Here is a 20902-nt window from a genome sequence, read left to right on the forward strand (position 1 = left end):
TTCCCAGTATCCAGTCCCTTTGCACCCCTTTAGGCTGCACCTCTCTGCCCTACCTGGTGACCGGGACTATCCCTCTGACCCCTGGTATCTTGAGCCATACCTACCTTCCTTTCCCAGATGTGACCATAGTCACTGAAGCCCTCCCAGTGGAGACCTTGACAGAGATGTAGCTTCTAGTTCAGATGCTAAGAGTGTCCTAGCAAGGGTTTTGAGATCTTCGAGCTGTCTCCTAGCAGGTAGCCTCACAGTGGAGAACAGGAGATCAACTGTTCCACAAAGAACTGGACACATATTTGATCATATCAGTAGCTGTCAGGATTCAGGACCTCATAGTTGGTGTGGGACAAGGGCTCTGGGTACTTTGGAGAGTCCCTCTTTACTTTGTGATTGTCCCTGAATCTTCAGGAGTAACAAACAAAAACAGGGTGAGAGACAGACCACAATAGAAAGTACACTTTAAAATCTTTTTGTTTTAAAAATAATTGATTTTACTTACATCCATGTGTCTGAGTTTGTGTGTGTGTATGAACAGGTGCCTGTAGAGACCAGAAGAGATAATGAGAATCTCTAGAGCTGAACCCACAGATGTCTGCTGGCATGTGGATGCTGGGAACTAAACCCAAGTCCTCTGGAAGAGCACAGTGTGCTTAATTAACTGCTGAGCCAACCTTCCAGATAACTGAACCCAACATTTTATTTTTCTCTTGGCCCCAGAAATTGTTTAGCTGACCTTGACAAAACCTTGAATTAAATCAATTCTCATACTTAATCAGGCTATTTTAATATTATGTTTCAAAAGGTGCTGCTGGTGAGAGACATATGTTAGCAAGGAAGGGAGAGATACTCCCAGCTATACCCATTCTATTCCTCTTGCTCAGGAAGTAGTCCTGCTTACCTGTACAGATGCTACAGTTAATTAAGCACACTGTGCTCTTCCAGAGGACTTGGGTTTAGTTCCCAGCATCCACATGCCAGCAGACATCTGTGGGTTCAGCTCTAGAGATTCTCATTATCTCTTCTGGTCTCTACAGGCACCTGTTCATACACACACACAAACTCAGACACATGGGTAATCACTAAAGTTAGAGGTCTTCCCTCTGACCTCTAACTCCACACCTCATATGGCCAACAGAGGAAGACCTGAGAGACTGCAATGGAGGTGTGGAAGCCCTTGGTCCAGATCTGTAGCATCTGTACTTGTTCCTCTGAGCTTGGACCTGCAGCCTTTGAAGGACTGCTTGGTGATTGGCACCATGGAATGCAAACAAGACTGCAGTTCTGATAATATAATGTCAGGGCCAGCACTGAGCCTTTGCTGGGACCTACACTGCATAGATATGGGAAGGATTTTGGGATGCTAAGGGAATGGGGTAGGGACTCCATTGAAAGGCCATGCTTGTGTACCTGCTTTTCCTGGACTCTCTGTGTCCCTTTCCCTCATAGCTTTTCCTGGATCATCATGTTCTTAACCCTATAAGTCTCTCATAGATCCTTCTATGGAGAACCCAATATAGAACATCTAGATATCCATAGACTTGACTGCCTGAGTCACTGGGGCTGATACAGGGATGTAGATACTGAGGGATGGCTATTTTCACTGAGCATTTGCTATATGCCTGTGTGAGAAATAGTTATAATGGTGTGTATATGTGTGTGGGTGTGTATGTGTTTCTCTCTGTGTCATGTGTGTCTGTGTGTGTCAGTATAATATGTGTATGTGTGTGTGATATATGCATGTGATATGTATGTATGGTTATGTGTGTATATGTGATGTGTGTCTGTGTGATGTGTGTCTGTGTATATGTGTACATATGTGTATGTGTGTATGCATATATGTATGTATATGTCTATAGTGTGTATATGTGTATATATGTAGTGTATGTATGCATGTATGTATATGTGTGTAGTGTGTATGTGTGTGTTTGTGTATATGTGTATGTGTGTGTGCGTGTGATGTGTTCACAAGATTGTATGCATATTCCAGGTGGAGATCAGAGATGGATGTTAGGTTTCTCATTTGTTTCCTAACTTTTTTTTTTGAGACAGAGTCTATCATTGAACCAATTCTGTTAGACTGACTGCCAGTGAGCTCTGGGGAATCTTCCTGTCTCCATGTCCCCAATACTATCTTTTCTATTTTCCTAGCTGGCATCTATGCCTGAGGCAGCTATCCAGCCCCTATGATGGCTTTAGATCGATTGCTCTATTGTTGGTCTTTTGAATCAAAGATATGGGGAGGTGTTTGGACACAAGTGTTTAGTGAGCTGAGTGACATCATTGTTTTAGAACTAGGAGCTGAACTAATAAGGGAGAGAAACAATAGTCACAGAGATTTAAAACCCTGACTTTCAAGGTTTTACTCATGCACTACTCAGGCCAATAGGTTTCTAAAGAGAAGTCACTCAACAGTGTAAGTGTGGCTTCCTGAGTCTGAAGGACCTCCCAGGAGCTTTGGCTGGTGACAGGAAATAGGCTGCAGTTGGTCACCTAGTAGTCTATGGCCCTGAAACTCAGGCCCAAGGAACAGTCTTGTTTAGTGTGATGGCTAGGTTCAGGTCATCTTGACACAAACTGTAGTTGTCTGAGAGGAAAGTCAATTAAGAAATGCCTCCGTGGGGCCCATGGCTCTAGCTACATATGTAGCAGAAGATGACCATTTTAGACATCAATGAGAGGAGAGGTCATTGGTCCCCTGAATGCTTGATTCTCCAGAATAGGAGAATGCAAGTCAGGAAATTGGGGTGAAGGGAGTGAGCAGAGGGAGGGAGAATGGGGGATAGGATGGGGGTTTTTGGAGAGGTAACTCGAGGAAAGGGGATACCATTTGAAATGTAAATAAAGCAAATAGCTAATTAAAAAATGCTTAAAAAAAAAGAAATGCCTCAGTAAGTTTGGTCTGTAGGTAAGCCTGTAAGGTATTTTCCTAATTAGCGATTGATGTGGGAAGGCCCAAGTGTCATCCCTGAGTGGGCGAGGTCATCAGTCCTAGGTACTATAACAAAGCAGGAAGAGCAAGCCATGAGAAGAAAGCAGTAAGCAGAACCACATGCTACCCCACCCCCACCCATGGTCTCTGCTTCAGCTCCTGCCTCCAGGTTCTGGCCTGCCTGAGTTCCCCATCTTGGCTTCCTTCAGCGGACTACAATGTGGAAGTATAAGCCAAATAAGCCCTTCTCTTCCAAGTTGCTTTGTTCATATTGTTCAGGGGGTGTTGCTGTGATAAACTTAACCATGTACTTTTGGGAGGGTTGTGGATGTGCTCTGGAACTTTGGGCTGGAAAAATCTTTGAGCATTAAAACCTTGATGAGAAATCTTTTGGGAGTGTGGAAGATAAGAATGTTGAGAGAAATTCAGAAGATGGAGTCCTTGAGTGCAAAGTTCCAGAAGGAAGTTTGAGAGTCACTCAAAGACAATCAGAAGAAGCATTGCATAGTTTGAATTAAGAAGCTGGTTCTGTCGGATGGCTGAGAGGCACCTTAAGAAGTGCTCAACATCATTAGTCATTAGGGAAATGCAGATCAAAACAACCCTGAGATTTCACCTTACACCAGTCAGAATGGCTAAGTTAAAAAACTCAGGAGACAGCAGGTGTTGGCAAGGATGTGGAGAAAGAGGAACACTCCTTCACTGCTGGTGGGGCTGCAAGATGGTACAACCACTGTGGAAATCAGTCTGGAGGTTCCTCAGAAAACTAGACATGAGACTTCCAGAGGACCCTGCTATATCTCTCCTGGGCATATACCCAAAGGATTCCCCGGCATGCAATAAAGACACATGCTCCATTATGTTCATAGCAGCCTTATTTATAATAGCCAGAAGCTGGAAAGAACCCAGATGCCCCTCAAAGGAGGAATGGATACAGAAAATGTGGTATATTTACACAATGGAATACTACTCAGCAATTAGAAACAATGAATTCACAAAATTTTTAGGCAAATGGTTTGATCTGGAAAATATCATCCTAAGTAACCCAATCACATGGAATGCAATCTCTGATAAGTGGATATTAATTAGCCCAGAAGCCCTGAATACCCAAGGCACAAATTGCATAACAAATGACTCCCATGAAGAAGTATGGAGAGGGTCCTGATCCTGGAAAGGATTGATCTAGCATTGGAAGGGAACATAAGGACAGAGAAAAAGGAGGGAGGTGATTGGAGAAGGGATGGAGAGAAGAAGGTCTATGGGACATATGGGGAGGGGGGATCCGGGAAAGGGGAAATCATTTGGAATGTAAACAAAGAATATAGAAAATAAAAATATTAAAAAAAAATCTGGTTCTGTTCAGTTGGGACTGAAGGGTCGGTCATCCATGATTAACAAGAGATAAGAGACCAGCATCACTGAAATGAAACCTGTTTTGTTACTGGGATAGTCAGTGCTGGTCATCTGGAACTGAGGAATTAGGAGTGACCAGCATCACTGAGCTGCAGTCTTCTGGGAAGTTTTTCTTCAGAGTCAGTACACAGAAGCTGTGTTCCAGAGGCAGCCAAACTTGCTAGTAAGAGTCACACAGGTGGTGCTGGTTTTGAAAACATGAAGGGGTCATAGAGAGCAGCTGAGGCTTAGCAGTGTGAGAGGCCAGGAGAGGGCATTGGTAAAGGGCAGCCTCAGTGGCAGCTGAAGGCCCAGAATTAAAGGGGTCACACAGAGAAGTTGAGGCATGGCACGATGAAGAGGGGCCATTGGTGAAAACTATAGCCCAATTGCAATACCGGGAGATTAGAGCTGCTGGTACCATGGGGTAGCCACCAAGAACAGAAGTAACCATGCAGTAGAGGCTGCCTGGAAGACAATCAGTGTGTGCTGCCGTGGGTGGAGCTAGAGACTGGAGCACAGAGGTTGGTGAATGAATCACAGTCCTGTACACTGAATTACACAGTTGGAGTTTGACTTCACTTTGATTTGGTTATGACTGTGCCCTGGTCCTTTCCCCTTGAAGTAAGAAACTATATTTAATTTATTTTTGGTTTTATAGGAGCCCACAGTTGAGAGACATTAAACATTTACAAAGGAGATTTTTGAGTTTTACTGAGACTTTGGATTTTAAAAGAAAAAAAAAAGCTTTTGAAGTGTCTGAATTTGTAAGGCCATGGGTCATTATCAGTCTGTAAAGATGTTATATATTGTGATTTTTTTATTAGTGGGGATGAACAAGAAAGGAAAGGTTGTGGCTTAACAATGATGTGTTTGTGTATCAAGTTGACAAGGGGTCAATTGTGCTGGCTAGATTTATGTTAACTTGACACAAACTATAATCATCTGAGAGGAGAAAAACTTGATTGAGAAAAATGCCTTCATAAGATCAGGCTATAGGCATTTTTAAAATTAATTATTGATGGGTGAGGGCCAGCCCATTGTGGGTGGTGCCATCCCTGGGCTGGTAGTCCTAGATGCTATAAGAAAGCACAATGAGCAAGCCATGAGGAGCAAGCTAGTAAGCAGCACCCTTCAATGGCCTCTGCATCAGCTCCTGCCTCCTACATCAGTTCCTTTCTTGGCTTCTTTCAGTGATGGACTACAGTGTGGAAGTGTAACCCTTTCCTCCCCGAGTTGCTTTGGTCATGGTGTTTCATCATAGCAACCATAACCCCAGTTATGACATTCAGGCTGTGAAGATGCTGCCTATATCTCCATGGTATAATTTACTTTTTCTGAGCTGATATGGAATTAGATCCCTTGACTCAATTTCTGGTAAACATATCTTATGTGTGAGGTGCGAGGTGTGAGCTGTGGAGTATGAACTGTGGGGTATAAGGTATGAGTTGTGAACTATGAGGTGTGAACTGTGGGGTATGAGCTATGAAGCTGAGTGTCCTGGAGGTTTGAGGAAGTTTCTGGAGTCCAAAGCACAGCAAGGCAGGAGACTCAGAGACCCTGCGGGCTCTCAGGAGCCCCAGCCTCTCTCTCCTCATTGCCTCTCCCCTCTTTCCCTTCCATCCTTACACCATCCTCTCCTCTGCCTGCTGCTCTCCCGATGAAGTTCTCCTTCATTGCTGAGTTATATTCATTCTCTTTTCTCTATAGTCCCTTTCCACCAAGTTGGGAACTAAGACCTCAGCTCTTCTCTGGGTGGAGGCATTTGACTATGTCAGGTCATCCCCTCCCCTGGCCACAATGATGTTTCTAAGGACAAGCTTTTGGATTCCCCTTCCCTCAATGTGTCACATGGACCTCTTGTGGCAGACGTGATCTTGATATGCTACCTAGAGCCTGAGGTCACACTTAGATCTGGGTGAAGGATCTCATGAGTGTCTTCAAGTTTGAAGGATCCTTCTGGCTGAGACAGGAATGAAGAAATTCTCCAAGTTGAAGGGGAAAAAGGAAAATCTAAATGTAAAAAAAAAAGAACTGTGTCTTACAAGATAAAACAAATGTTGGAGACCAGTGAGGAGGTCCAGGACTGATAGGGGTGGGGGTGGGGGGTAAAGAAAGGTGTAGCCAAGAGCAAAGGGAAAGGAGAATGCACTAAAACACTTGTACCCTTAAGGAACAAACTATAAACTGAAAATGATTGAGAGGCAAGTGTCATCAATGCCATGTCTTCTGGGAAGACTCTCAGCACGTTACTGCTGGCTTTCCCAGCAGTCCCCTTTCAGAGACTGTCACTTCAGTCCACTGAACACTCTATTGGGGGCATTCTCTTTCTCTTCACTGGGGTGTTAGCCTCTCAAAAATCATCTCCATGGTCATTTCCTTGGTCTGCATTTGTCTACTGGCATCCTTCTGGAAGCTGATTGAATGGCAGGGTGTTCCACTTCCTATCTAGAAAATTGCAGACTTTGAATTAAGACCTTGAAGATGTCCTGATTTAAAATTTGGGGAATAAAATTGGTGCAGAGAGAAAAAAGAATTGAGCAGGGAACATCATCATCATCATCAATTGCCTCATTGTCCTGGAGACAGAGATTGGCTTCCTCTGATGTTGGAGGTTTTGTTCAGGTAGTTGACCTATTCTGCTCATGAGACACAAACCTGCCTCAGCAGCCACCTAGCCCTAGCAGGGGTCCTCCCATCATTACCTGCTTGGTGCAGGTAGAGCTAGGACTTTCCTCTACTTTGCAGATAATGACAGACAGGACAAAGATTTGGACCTAGGTAGTTGGGCATGCTGGGTAGACACTGAGCACCCATGAGCCCTAATGTGGCAAAAATGCATGGATGTCCCTATGGACTCTTTTTGGAATAATTTTATTACTGGTAGTATTTTGATAGTTCTTAGAACAGTGATGCTGTTCTACACAGGTTTTAAACATCTTTAAGGAGTTTATGTGTAAAGAATTATTTTTCTTCTTCTATTGTTTTCAGTTCTCTCTCTCTCTCTCTCTCTCTCTCTCTCTCTCTCTGTGTGTGTGTGTGTGTGTGTGTGTGTGTGTGTGTGTGTGTGATGGCAGGGGTAGGAAGAAGGTGATGGAGTGGAGTCTCCACTTTCATGTGCATGGAAACAGGCATGCATGTGTCATGGTATACATATGGAGGTCAAAGAGAACCCTGTGTTAGTCCTTACTGTCCACCTTGCTTGAGATGAGTCTGGTCTCTTGTCATTGTGCACATCAGGCTAATAGGCCTGAAGCTTTCAGGGATCCTTCTGTTCCCACCTCCCATCTGTGGTTAGGAGCACCAGGACTACAGACATGTGTGCCATTTGGCTAGCTGTTCTGAGGATTTGAACTCAGATCTTTATACTCACAGAGTATGTGTCATTTCACCAGCCTGAATTTCTTGAGTTTTGTAATCATTTCCATTTCTAACAGACTTATTCCTTCATCTTTGGATGACTAAGAGAAGCTGATCTCTAGAGCCCACCCCTCCTCCTCTGGGAAACTCATGTACCCCCCCCCCCCCTTGCCTTCTGATGCCTCAAAGGTCCAGTTCAGTGTCTCAGGTTAGACTCTTTCCTTTACAGCAGGGTGCAGTTTATTGCTAATGAAGTGGATGTTTAATTAGGTCATGAAAGACAGATGATTATGTTTGCTGATTTCTTTCCAGTGTCTGTGCTATACAATTGTTATTTGTGTGCCATGCCCTGTTTGCATTAGAACAATATCTTCTTGGCCAGAATGGTCTTATTTTCTATGACTCTTACCAGGGGTCCTCTCTTTGCCTTTCAGTTTTACGGGAGCCCTATACAGTCCGTGTGGAGGACCAGAAAACCATGAGAGGCAATGTCGCGGTGTTCAAGTGCATTATCCCCTCCTCGGTGGAGGCGTACGTCACTGTCGTCTCATGGGAGAAAGACACGGTTTCACTTGTCTCAGGTAGGCTGAACGCCACTGCACATCTTGAGGTTGCCTTGAGGTTGCCTCCATTTCTGTGTGAAGGAAGGACACCTGGGGTGATTATATCAAGGAGTGAGCTTACCTTGGTTGCCTCCATATTACAAATATGCCTGGTGGCATGCCTATGGTGTGGTCACCATACCTGCTGGTATATAGTAGTCCCATCCCCACACTCACTGAAAAGTTGACTGATGAAGGAATGTTAGTTACATGTGCCATGCACATAGCCCCAACTTTTATGGGAAAATGGAGGTTTTATTTCTGCATTCAAAAGCAGGTAAGTTGAGTACTGTGTCCCTGAGACACTTCATTGATGCACAGTGTGTTGTGATGTTCAGGTGTGCTGTTATTCTGGAACTGGGGTGTGGAAACAGAGCATTGTTTTCTGTTCTGTGTTCTATTGGTCCTTTCAAATGTCATATCACTGACCTTGACCTCAATGTTTCTACTGAGAGTCTATGTTCTGATCAGAAGCATGTTGGTATGGAATAACTTCTCATCCAGTATTGAGTGTCTAGAAATTCCAGGCCAACTGTCTGTGAGAGATCATAGTATATCCACCATCACCAGTTTTGATGTTGGCTTTTTGCCCTGGAAAGGCGACCTGGGTAAAATGATCAGGTTTCCTCTGATCATTGTGCTTCCTTCCATGGTGACTTCTAGTATCTCTTAAAATTCTGTTTCTTTGGGGAAATTTTCATGCATAGTATGTTGTAATTTTCAGGAAGGAATTTTGGTCTTGGTGGTTTCCATGAACTAGGGAAAGAGGCTGCAGAAGTGTGCACATATGCACACATGCATACACATATGCATCTGTGCACATATGCACATACATGTACATACACTTACAGATACATATAACACGCACAAACACACACACACACACACACACACACACACACACACACATCACTCACTCTCTAGTGCTGTCCCTGGTAGCTATAGCATCCTGTATATTCATAGAGACAATCTGCAGCTCAGCCCTTCTTGAAGATGCCTTGTGTTTGTTTCTGCTTCTTAATTATCTGGACGAAGTCTGTCACCTGTCACTTAATGTAAAGTAGCCACTTGAAAGACCCTAATGAAAATGAAGGTATGTCATCCTGAAAATACGTTTAAGAGCTACAGGACAGACCAGTGGTTTTAGTTAGTTTGCTTGTTTGTTTATTTTTATGCTGCCCTTTCAGTGGGTTGGTTTTCTTTGCTGGGGATTGAGCACAGATCTGCCAGGTGCTCAGCGACCATCCCACCACACAACTCTAATCCCAAGGATTTTATGATTTTCTTTTTTTTTTCTTTTTTTAATTGAGTATCTTCCTCATTTACATTGCCAACGGTAAGACCTTCCCAATTTCCCCCCTCCCAAAAGCCCCCTTCCCAACGATTCCCTACCCCTCCTCCCACCCCCTGCCTCCATGTATATACCCCTCTACCTGACATAGTATTGTTTCCCTTTGTTGTGGCCTCTATTGCAAGTTTACCTGACCAAGGACCACTCCTCCCACTGATGCCCAACAAGGCATTCTCTGCCACATTTTTGGCTGGAACCATGTATACCCCTTGGTTGCATCAACCAAGTCCCTGGGAGTTTTGGGGTGTCTGGGTGTCCAAAGTCATTGTTCTTCCCATGGGGCTATATACCCTTTCACCTCCTCCGGACCACCCTCCAGATCCTCCGTTGGGGACCCAAAGCTTAGCCCAGTAGTTGGTTGCTAGTTTCTGCCTCTGTATTTGTAAGGCTATGGCAGGGCCCCTCTGGAGACAGCCATGGCATGCTCCTTTTGGTACACAGTTCTCGTCATAGTGTTGGGGTTTGGTGACTGTTTATGGGATGAATCCCCAGGTAGGGCAATCGATGGGTGGTCTTTACTTCAGACTCTGCTCCTCACATTGCCTCCCTTGTTGCTCCTGTGAGTATTTTGTTCCCTTTCTCAGAGGAACCATAGCACCTTCACTTAAGTCCTTCTTCTTGAGCTTCCTGTGCTGGGTGAATTGTAACTTGTTTATTATGAGCTTTTGGACTAGCATCTGCTTATTAGTGAGTGCATACCATGTGCATTCTTTTGTGACTGGGTTACTTCGTTCAGGATGACACTTTCTAGCTGAAGATGGCTAAGATGAAAAACTCAGGGGACAGCAGATGCTGGAGAGGATGTGGGGAAAGAGAATCACTTCTTCATTGTTGGTGGGATTGCAAGCGGGCAAAACCACTCTGGAAATCAGTTTGGTGATTCCTCAGAAAATTAGACATAGTACTACCTGTGGACCCAGCAATACCACTCCTGGGCATATACCCAGAAAGTGCTCCTACATGTGATAAGGACACATGCTCCACTATGTTCATAGCTGCCTTATTTATAATAGCCAGAAGCCGGAAAGAACCCAGATGTCCCTCAGCAGAGGAATGGACACAGAAACAGTGGTATATATACACAATGGAGTACTATTCAGCTACTAAAAGCAATAAATTAATGAAATTCTTAGGCAAATGGATAGATTTTATGATTTTCATTTTGAGAAGTACCTCTTTATGTTAATCCTGGGTGGCCTTGAGTTTGCAATCCTCTTGCCTCGGCCTCTTGAATAGTTGGGATGACAGGATTGTGACACCAAGCCTGGTTTTAGTAGTGACCTAGAGAGAACATGAAGCACTCACACCTCAGGGCATGATAAATTCTTGATACAATGTTGGTTAATTGTATAATCTATTATGGTCTGAAAGATACTGAGTTTCAGAAGTGAACATGATCATGGTACTGAGAATAAACAGTTGCTTGTGCACCTCTGCATGGGTGCATTCATAGTTTTGGCAAATGGCGATATACTGAGACGTTTATTTGTTCAGTGTTGAAGAAAGGGGGTCTTTACATTGACATAGCTAAGTAGAGAGTGTCCTGGGAGAGACCTGGACCCCATGTTGACATGATTAGGTGGTGCATATCCCTGGAAGAAAGGTCCTTCTCAGGAGGAGAATATTTAGGGCTCCTTTCACTGTCACCCTCACTATGAGGCCTGGACTGAAGGCTATTCTACTATCACATAGCAGCACATCTAGTTTAGGCCTCAACAACTTCCCTGGGAGAGGGGAGAGGTTTACTATGTTGCACTTGAGAGTGACACATGTCATCTCTGTTCTTATGGAATTCAACATGGTAGTCACAGGTTCAGTAATGAGATCAATGGGCCATGGGCCTGAAGGGAGAGAGGGAGAAGTACCATTGGTATTTTATCTTATGAAGGAATCCACCAATAAACAACCATTTGTTTGTATGCTGGCCAGTTGGAGACAGATTCTAGTCATCCATCCTGAATCCAACAGACCTTTAATTAGGCTGATGGCCTCAAGGCTCTAGACCTATGCTAAGCTCTGACAGCAAAGGTAAGAGCATTGAAGCTATGTGAAAGGATCTACTGGCGTTTGTGGGCTCCAACAATGGTCCCACTGAGGGAACAAAGTCATGATATCACTGGAGGTGACAGTAAGAGTATCCAGGGTACTGGGAGACATAACCTTGAAGGCCTGGGGACCAGTTGAGTTCAGAGCAGCCAAGGTGCTTATATATGAGGAGCAGGTTTGCACAAATCCGTGGGCTGGGTGGTCTCTGTGAATCTTGACTAGGGAAATGGGTATTTGTCCTCTTACAAAAGGTGATGGAAGATCCCCCCCCACATCTTCTTTGAGACAAGGTCTCTTGTTGTTCCCTGATGCTTCTTCGCCACTTACTCCAGGCTATCTCCATGGATGTTCCTGTCTCCACCTCCCATCTCTCCATAGGAGTGTTGGGATTACAGATGCAAGCTTCTGCATCCAGATTTGTATGGGGATCGGAATTTGAGTCCTCATACTTGCATTGACAATGATGCTCACTGAACATCTCTGTCTCCCCAGCCCCACCAAACTTCTATCCAATGAAGGAAAATTCAAATCATTGATGCATTTCTACAAGAGGCAACAGAATGATGGCTATCCATCATTTGGGCTGTCCATCATTTGGGCTATCCATCAATTATTCATTTGGGCTAAGAAAATGAGCAGAACACAGCAGGACTAGACCAAGGGATTCTGATGGGTCTGTCTCAAAGAACTCACTGCATATCGGGCTGTGTAAAAACCAAATTCTCTTTGGGGTAGAGGATGGGAATGGTGATGGTGGAGGCTGCAGGTGGCCTGGGGTCCACTCAGGAACAAATTATGCTTCTTCTTACTCTTAAAGTTCCCAATATCCAGGACATGAATGAGTTCATTTCTTTTAGATTATCTTTGCAAGGAATACTTTGGTAGCCCAAGGGTAGGGCTTCTGTAGTTACCCCAAAGACCATAATCTCTGATGCTTCCATTGCTATCAGTCACTGTCCCCAAACTCCTGTGGAGTGGATATGGGGTTAGATCTCTGTATGCACAGGACAGGTACACACCACAAACCCACATCCTTGTACATATTGTGGACTCTCAACCATTGTCTTCCTACATCCCTGAGACAGGAACAGAGATTCATGGGGGGCTGTCTGCATAATTCAATGCCCCTTTGTTCTGAAGAGCAGCAAAAGCCCTTTGAATATTAATGTAGTCCCATAAACATACAGTGAGTTGGCTATCAACATGCATGAAGTCGCTGCTGCTGCCAAGAACCCTAAGATACAATCCCAGAGAACAATGACCCTGTCTTCCTTTGTGAGGCTTGTTCATAGTGCCCATTGAGAATTTCCTCCCATGTAGGGAGGCAGTGATGTGAGGGTCTGGCACTCCATCTCTGTTTCTGCTGATAAAGTTGTGAGAGGCTCTCTGGGGGCTCAGGCACGCTAACATCAAAGATGCAGCCAAAGGGGACCAGGTTTGGAAAGTGGAAAAAACAGACACTGTACAGTTCCTGCAGCAGCTGTCTCCCTCTGTAGTGTTCCCTAGATGAAAACCCATCTTTATAGAAGACCCAAGAGCTTTTCTCTCATAAGATCCATGAATACAGATCCAAAAACTGATTATCTCCCTCCCTTTGGGATAAAAGGGAGTGGTTTGCTGTCCCTGTAGAATTAGAGAGGGCACAGACTAGTAGTTTGCATCAAATCTTTGTGTAGGTCTTAGAAGAAAACTGTCTGGATGTCAAAGATAACCCAGGAGATGACTCTGAGAAGCAACCCCAGTTGGCACACCTCAGGGATAGTCTCTGTCCTAAAGAATCCAGAGAGCAGCAGGGCAGTGGTGATGCACGCCTGCAATCCCAGCACTCTGGGAGGCAGAGGCAGGTGGATTTCTGAGTTCGAGGCCAGCCTGGTCTACAGAGTGAGTTCCAGGACAGCCAGGGCTATACAGAGAAACCCTGTCTCAAAAAAACCAAATCAAAAAAAAAAAAAAAAAAAAAGAAAGAAAGAAAGAAAAGAAAAAAAGAGAGAAGTTGCCTAGGGAAGTAGGGAAAATTTTAGAAAATGGTATTATGTAAGAAAGCCTTTATATTTTAGGGAGGAAGGGAAAATAATTAAAAGATAGCTAGAGTAGAAAAAATTAGGAAAGGCTTCCCTTCAGCATGTCTTCCCAAGCCATGATGAGGGTAACTTGGATACAATCCATTTTCATTGAAGGAAAGATGCTGGGTGAGGAGCTGTACCACGGTAGGGGTCTAGGAGTGTGTGTGCTCTATGATGACATCTATAGATTTGGAACAATAACTCCATTCATGGCACTGAAGAGTTCAGTTTTACAGCCAGTGCTGAGTGTTTTCAGGGTAGTTTGTTACTTTACTGTTTGGGTCATTATACTGTTGGCAACCAGAACATTCTGGGGTCAAAGGGGTGATGAAGTCACCAGTCGTGTGATGTAAGGATGAAGCCGTCATTGACAGACCTCATGTTTGACTTCAGATATGCCATGGAATCACTGTGTGAGAGAAACATTAGAGAGGAATGGGTGGGAACCAGTTAAAACTGAGTGGGGGGTTCCCAGACTGGGTTTTACCTATGTATATTATCTAACTTCACTTACATTTACTTTTAGCAAACAGGAGCCTCATTCACAGCACAGAAAGCTCAGTGCAGGGGTTGGAATCAGAAGGTTTGAGGAGGGAATGGTGTGTGTGGCATGTTGGGCCTGCTCCCTGAGAAAGCTCTGAGAAGAGAGGGAAGTACCTCCACTTGAAAGCCCTTCATTACATTTAGCTAAGTCTGTTGCTCTTGAAGCTGGTTGTCTGTGTTCCATCTCCCCAAGTATGATTGCAACCAGGCCAGTTGGGATTGTGCTCAGTTTCCTAAAGACCCTGAGATGGGGCTGTGTGTTGTCAGCACCCTGGTTTTGATGTCCTTGAACAGCAAGTAGGTCCAAAGACCCTGAGCAACAAAACAGTGCATCCTTTCAAGAGGAAGAACTTTACACTCCATGCTGGAAGCTGTGCATTGCAGGGCAGATTCCCAAACCACAGAAGCAGAGGCAGGAGACACAGCCATGGCAGTACTCTTACGAAAGAGAAAAGAACAGCAGATTTAGTATGAGCCAGGAACACCTCAGATATCGGAGGTGTCCATCTCTGGGGGAAACAGGGAAAGGTGTCTCTCTCTCTGGTTTTAGCTTCAGTGTCCTCAAGTGGGCACTCATGGCTTCACAGGCCCATCCATAGTAAAGGATAGGAGGCTGGAGACTGAAACTCTGTGCTTACCCCCCTTCTTTTTTTTTTTTTTTAATTTTCTTTTTAAAGATATATTTATTTTTATTTTATTTTTGGTTTTTTTTGTTTTTTTTATTCGATATAATTTATTTACATTTCAAATGATTTCCCCTTTTCTAGCCCCCCCCCACTCTCCGAAGGTCCCGTAAGCCCCCTTCTCTTCCCCGTCCTCCCTCCTACCCCTTCCCAGTTCCCCGTTCTAGTTTTGCCGAATACTGTTTCACTGAGTCTTTCCAGAACCATGGACCGCTCCTCCTTTCTTCTTGTACCTCATTTGATGTGTGGATTATGTTTTGGATATTCCAGTTTTCTAGGTTAATAACCACTTATTAGTGAGTGCATATCATGATTCACCTTTTGAGTCTGGGTTACCTCACTTAGTATGATGTTCTCTAGCTCCATCCATTTGCCTAAGAATTTCATGAATTCATTGTTTCTAATGGCTGAATAGTACTCCATCGAAATCAATCAAGTAGAAACAAAGAGAACCATACAAAAAATCAACAAAACCAGGAGCTGGTTCTTTGAGAAAATCAACAAGATAGATAAACCCTTAGCCAGACTGACCAAAGGGCACAGAGAAAGTATCCAAATTAACAAACTTAGAAATGAAAAGGGAGATATAACAACGGAAACTGAGGAAATCCAAAAAATCATCAGATCCTACTACAAGAGCCTATACTCAACACAACTGGAGAATCTGGAGGAAATGGACAATTTCCTTGACAGATACCAAATACCAAAATTAAATCAGGACCAACTAGACCATCTAAACAGTCCCATAAAGCCTAAAGAAATAGAAAGAGTCATAGAAAGTCTTCCAACCAAAAAAGCACAGGACCAGATGGTTTCAGTGCAGAATTCTACCAGACCTTCAAAGAAGAGTTAACACCAATACTCTTCAAACTATTCCACAAAATAGAAACAGAAGGAACACTACCCAATTCCTTCTACGAAGCCACAATTACGCTGATACCAAAGCCACACAAAGATCCAACAAAGAAAGAGAACTTCAGACCAATTTCCCTTATGAACATCGCTTACCCCCCTTCTTAACCTTGGCTGTCTGAATCACTCCCTTTTCAGACATAATCTCCCAGGATACTCTATGCATATGTCAAGAATCCCTAAGAACTTCTTGAGTTCTTTATATATATTGGATATTAGCCCTCTATCTGATGTAGGATTGGTGAAGATCTTTTCCCAATTTGTTGGTTGCTGATTTGTCCTCTTGATGGTGTCCTTTGCCTTACAGAAACTTTGTAATTTTATGAGGTCCCATTTGTCAATTCTTGCTCTTAGAGCATACACTATTGGTGTTCTGTTGAGAAACTTTCTCCCTGTACCGATGTCCTCAAGGGTCTTCCCCAGTTTCTTTTCTATTAACTTCAGAGTGTCTGGCTTTATGTGGAGGTCCTTGATCCATTTGGATTTGAGCTTAGTACAAGGAGACAAGGATGGATCAATTCACATTCTTCTGCATGCTGACCTCCAGTTGAACCAGCACCATTTGTTGAAAAGGCTATCTTTTTTCCATTGGATGTTTTCAGCCTCTTTGTCGAGGATCAAGTGGTCATAGGTGTGTGGGTTCATTTCTGGATCTTCAATCCTGTTCCATTGATCCTCCTGCCTGTCACTGTACCAATACCATGCAGTTTTTAACACTATTGCTCTGTAGTATTACTCCAGAAAACCAAACAACCCTATTAAAAAAGGGGGTACAGAGTTAAACAAAGAATTCTCACCTGAAGAACTTCGGATGGCGGAGAAGCATCTTAAAAAATGCTCAACTTCATTAGTCATTAGGGAAATGCAAATCAAAACAACCCTGAGATTTCACCTTACACCAGTCAGAATGGCTAAGATTAAAAATTCAGGAGATAGCAGGTGTTGGAGAGGGTGTGGAGAAAGAGGAACACTCCTCCACTGCTGGTGGGGTTGCAAATTGGTACAACCACTCTGGAAATCAGTCTGGCAGTTCCTCTGAAAACTGGGCACCTCACTTCCAGAAGATCCTGCTATACCACTCCTGGGCATATACCCAGAGGATTCCCCACCATGTAATAAGGATACATGCTCTACTATGTTCATAGCAGCCCTATTTATAATCACCAGATGCTGGAAAGAACCTAGGTATCCCTCAACAGAAGAGTGGATGTAAAAAATGTGGTATATCTACACAATGGAGTACTATTCAGCCATTAGAAACAATGAATTCATGAAATTCTTAGGCAAATGGATGGAGCTAGAGAACATCATACTAAGTGAGGTAACCCAGACTCAAAAGGTGAATCATGGTATGCACTCACTAATAAGTGGATATTAACCTAGAAACCTGGAATACCCAAAACATAATCTACACATCAAATGAGGTACAAGAAGAAAGGAAGAGTGGCCCCTTGTTCTGGAAAGACTCAATGAAGCAGTATAGAGCAAAATCAGAACAGGGAAGTGGGAAGGGGTGGGTGGGAAGACAGGGGGAGAGAAGGGGGCTTACGGGACTTTCTGGGAGTGGGGGGGGGGCTAGGAAAGGGGAAATCATTTGAAATGTAAATAAAAAATATATCGAATAAAAAAATACACACACACACAAAAAGAATCCCTAAGATCAGGCCAACTTTTGTCACTTGCTAGAATTCAGAGGATCTCTAATACAGTTAGCTGCCACACCCATGCCGAGACTTATACAAGGGAGGGACTGGGGTGGGGGAGTCAGCAGAGAAAAGAAGCACAGGCCCTGAGAGGATAGCCAGATTGGAGCTTCAGTTCCCTCCCCACAAAGTCACACAGGACAAACTAAATTCTAGCAGCAGAAAGCTGTGGCAAAGCTACAGTACATATTGACAGTGGGAGCAGGATCTCAGGGGCAGGTCATACAGGCACCCTCATCCTGGACACTCCAGGAGGGGCAAGTATTCAGCTCAAATTTCATCGATTTACACAGTTCAGGCAAGTGACCACCCTTATCTTATCACCCTGGCAGGGCCCTTTGAAGTCCCTGTTCACAGACAACAGCAATGGGTCCACCATGTGCGCTGACTTTTCTAACAGCAGCAATCTCAGAGCCACTGTCTTTTTCTGTACCACACAACTTCTTTATGTTGATGGCTCAGGTGTTTCACATCCTCCACGATCACAGTTTTAATATAAACATCAACATTGCTAAGAAGGTAAGTGGGCACAATGGCACTAGTGCCTGTAATCCAAATATTTCCAGCCTCAAAAAAAGATCTTCCTCCAAATGACTTGCATGTTCCCAAATATCATTATCTGGAATGTATCACTTGTTTTTCTTCTCAGTGAACATGTGGCTGACTTCAGTCTGTCCATGGGGGAGCCTCTCTATCCTACTCTGTCCCTGGAATGCATGGATCTTCATGTAAGAACCAGGTGTCCCAAACCCCATATATAATCAAGGATGGCCATGAACTCCTAATTTTCCGAGATTACAAGTGTGCATCCCTATGCCTCGTGTATGAGGTGCTGGAGCTCAAATCCACAACTTTGTATATATTAGGCAAGTACCTTACCAACTAAGCTACATTCTATACCTGTATCACCACATCCTTTATACAAACATCATTACTTGAAGGGTAAGGTGTCATGAATGGGGCTTGACATAAACACATATGTAGTGGACCCACAACCATGTCTTCACAGCTTAAGATGTTCCTGTTGCTCTATCTAATAGATGCCTCTGCATGCATGACTTTTTGCATGTGGATGTCATGTTACACTGTGATGGATATTTCATACTCTGTAATGGTCATGGGTATTATGATTGTAGAATGGAAGACCATCAGACCAACTTTATGATCTGATAGACAAGAGAGGGTCAGCAGACAGGTGTGTGGCCAGGAGGATGCCTGTGATGCGAGTGAGGATGGAGAGAGTCTCAGCATCCTCCCAACTCACTGCAGGACCATGTTTGTGCTGGAATGCTGTGTGACGATGAGATATCCAGAGTCTAAGCTACCTGAGCTTTGTGATCAGAGCACAGCACAGCCAGGGCCACTGTGTATGTGTTTCTCTTATTGTCATTGTACTGTACTTAAAATTATGTCATGACCTTAATGTCAGCACATGGGATGGGTATGACCCCATTATAAACATGGTCACTTTTCAGGAATCACACAATTTGTTTACAAAGGGTATACATGTGATGGAGATCCACCAGGCCCAGTGCATTTAGTGTCGGCGAGCCTCTTGTACTGAGAGGACCACAGAGACCAGTGGTTTGAAAGCTATTTCTCCAACAGTTCAGTGAAAGCCACGTGCAACTTTCTGAGTGGCTTTCAAAACAGACTTAGAACTCAGGGCTTACCTTGACATCAAGTACCTATATTATACTTTGATACAAATAGAATGCCATGCCTATGTATTCAAATGTTTTCTAAGGTTTCTGGAGAAAGAATATGTGTACATGTGCATGGGCACATATATACAGATACATGTGAGTGATGTATATATATATATATATATATATATATATATATATGTGTGTGTGTGTGTGTGTGTGTGTGTGTATGTGTGTGTGTATGTGTATGTATGTGTAGGGTACTCATAGTCTCATTCCATTGTAGGTGCTGTAACACATTACTGTAGACTGGTTGATATAAAGAATAGGAATTGTTTCTTGTCATTCTAGAGATTCCAAGATCAAGATGCTAGGTACCCTCTTGTCCACAGTTGTCTTCTTGTTTCCTTGTGGGATATGAAGGGTAAGGGGCCCCGCTGGAGTCCATTCATGAGGACTCTAATCATGATCGGATCCTTTACCCTGGGTTCCACCTCTGCTTAGGTTTCATCTTAGGGACTTGGAAGCACACAGATGATTTGACATTTACTCTGTGAGAGATGAAAGGTTTCTTAGGTGGGTGTTTCTGAGTTTACTTTGTATGAGGGACACATGGGCAAGTAGTGGGTTTGATGGAATGGTGGCTGGTTAAAAAAACAACAGGCACCCAAGTGCCATGACTTTTCAGTCTTCTATGCTTCTCTTCCATGCTTTCCCTTTCCCTCTCCCTCTTCCTCTCCCTCTCCCTCTCCCTCTCCCTCTCCTCTCTTCTCCTCTCTTCTCCTCTCTTCTCTTCCAGCCACCCCTTGGCATTATCCTCTCTTCACTCCTGAGTAGACTGAGTAGATTCATGCTCAGGGAAGCCTTGCATGCAGGGAGCAAATACATCCTTTTGTTTTCAGCTTAACTGCCTGTGAGCCTTCCTGGCTCTCCTCGTTTCTCCCTTGCTCTTGATTTTTGCCCATTTTCTGCAGCGTTCCTTTGTCTTTCTGTGCCTACATCACCTCTTGTGACAATTGTTCCTATACCAGGAAAAGAAAGGGCTTTATGAAGAGCCTTCATGGAGTCATTTTCAGACCACAGATAATATTAGGAGAGAAAGTAGTACTGTGCACCCCCATGCCTTAATTAGATGGTGACATTTTTAGTTCTCAACACTGCTATCCCTTTGAATTGAAACCCTATCATTGAAAAAGCCAAATGAACTTGAAATTGAGCGGGGCCACTTTCCAGAAGGGAACACAGCCAGGCCAGACTCCTTGGTGGAGTGCCAGAGGGCACATGGGCCAGGTTTGCATGATGTGTCTCTTCAGTGATGGTTTCCAAGTGAGGAGGGTTCTTTAAACAGCATTGTCCCAGATTCAAAGTTTGCAAGATACCTGTTTTCATGTTCTCACTAAAAATAATGGAGCACTGAAGGCAGTGTGTTCCATCCTTGCAGGTCATTTTTACACCATCTACAAGGATCTCCTGAATGTGCTAGTAACATTACACCTGCCACTAAGTCAGGAAAAGTAAGTGTTGTATGTATACACTACATACATATACAAAACACACATAAAACACAAGAATACATATATAAACACACAGAAACACACATAAGCATATACATATAAATGCAGTACACAAACATGTACACAGAAACATACATACTTGTAAACACATAACACAAACA

The 20902-nt window shown here is 43.7% G+C and overlaps 1 protein-coding gene across 1 annotated transcript in view; it reads left to right on the forward strand.

Moving 5' to 3' along the window:
- The window catches only part of Dscam (DS cell adhesion molecule), a 690093-nt gene that overhangs the window by 228372 nt on the left and 440819 nt on the right, over positions 1–20902 (forward strand). Inside the window, exon 5 of the mRNA XM_052159081.1 lies at positions 8113–8259. Within this exon, the coding sequence (XP_052015041.1) occupies positions 8113–8259 (147 nt within the window). The remainder of the gene's footprint in view (positions 1–8112; positions 8260–20902) is intronic.

Source organism: Apodemus sylvaticus, chromosome 15 (assembly GCF_947179515.1).
Source record: "Apodemus sylvaticus chromosome 15, mApoSyl1.1, whole genome shotgun sequence".
Lineage (NCBI taxonomy): Eukaryota > Metazoa > Chordata > Mammalia > Rodentia > Muridae > Apodemus > Apodemus sylvaticus.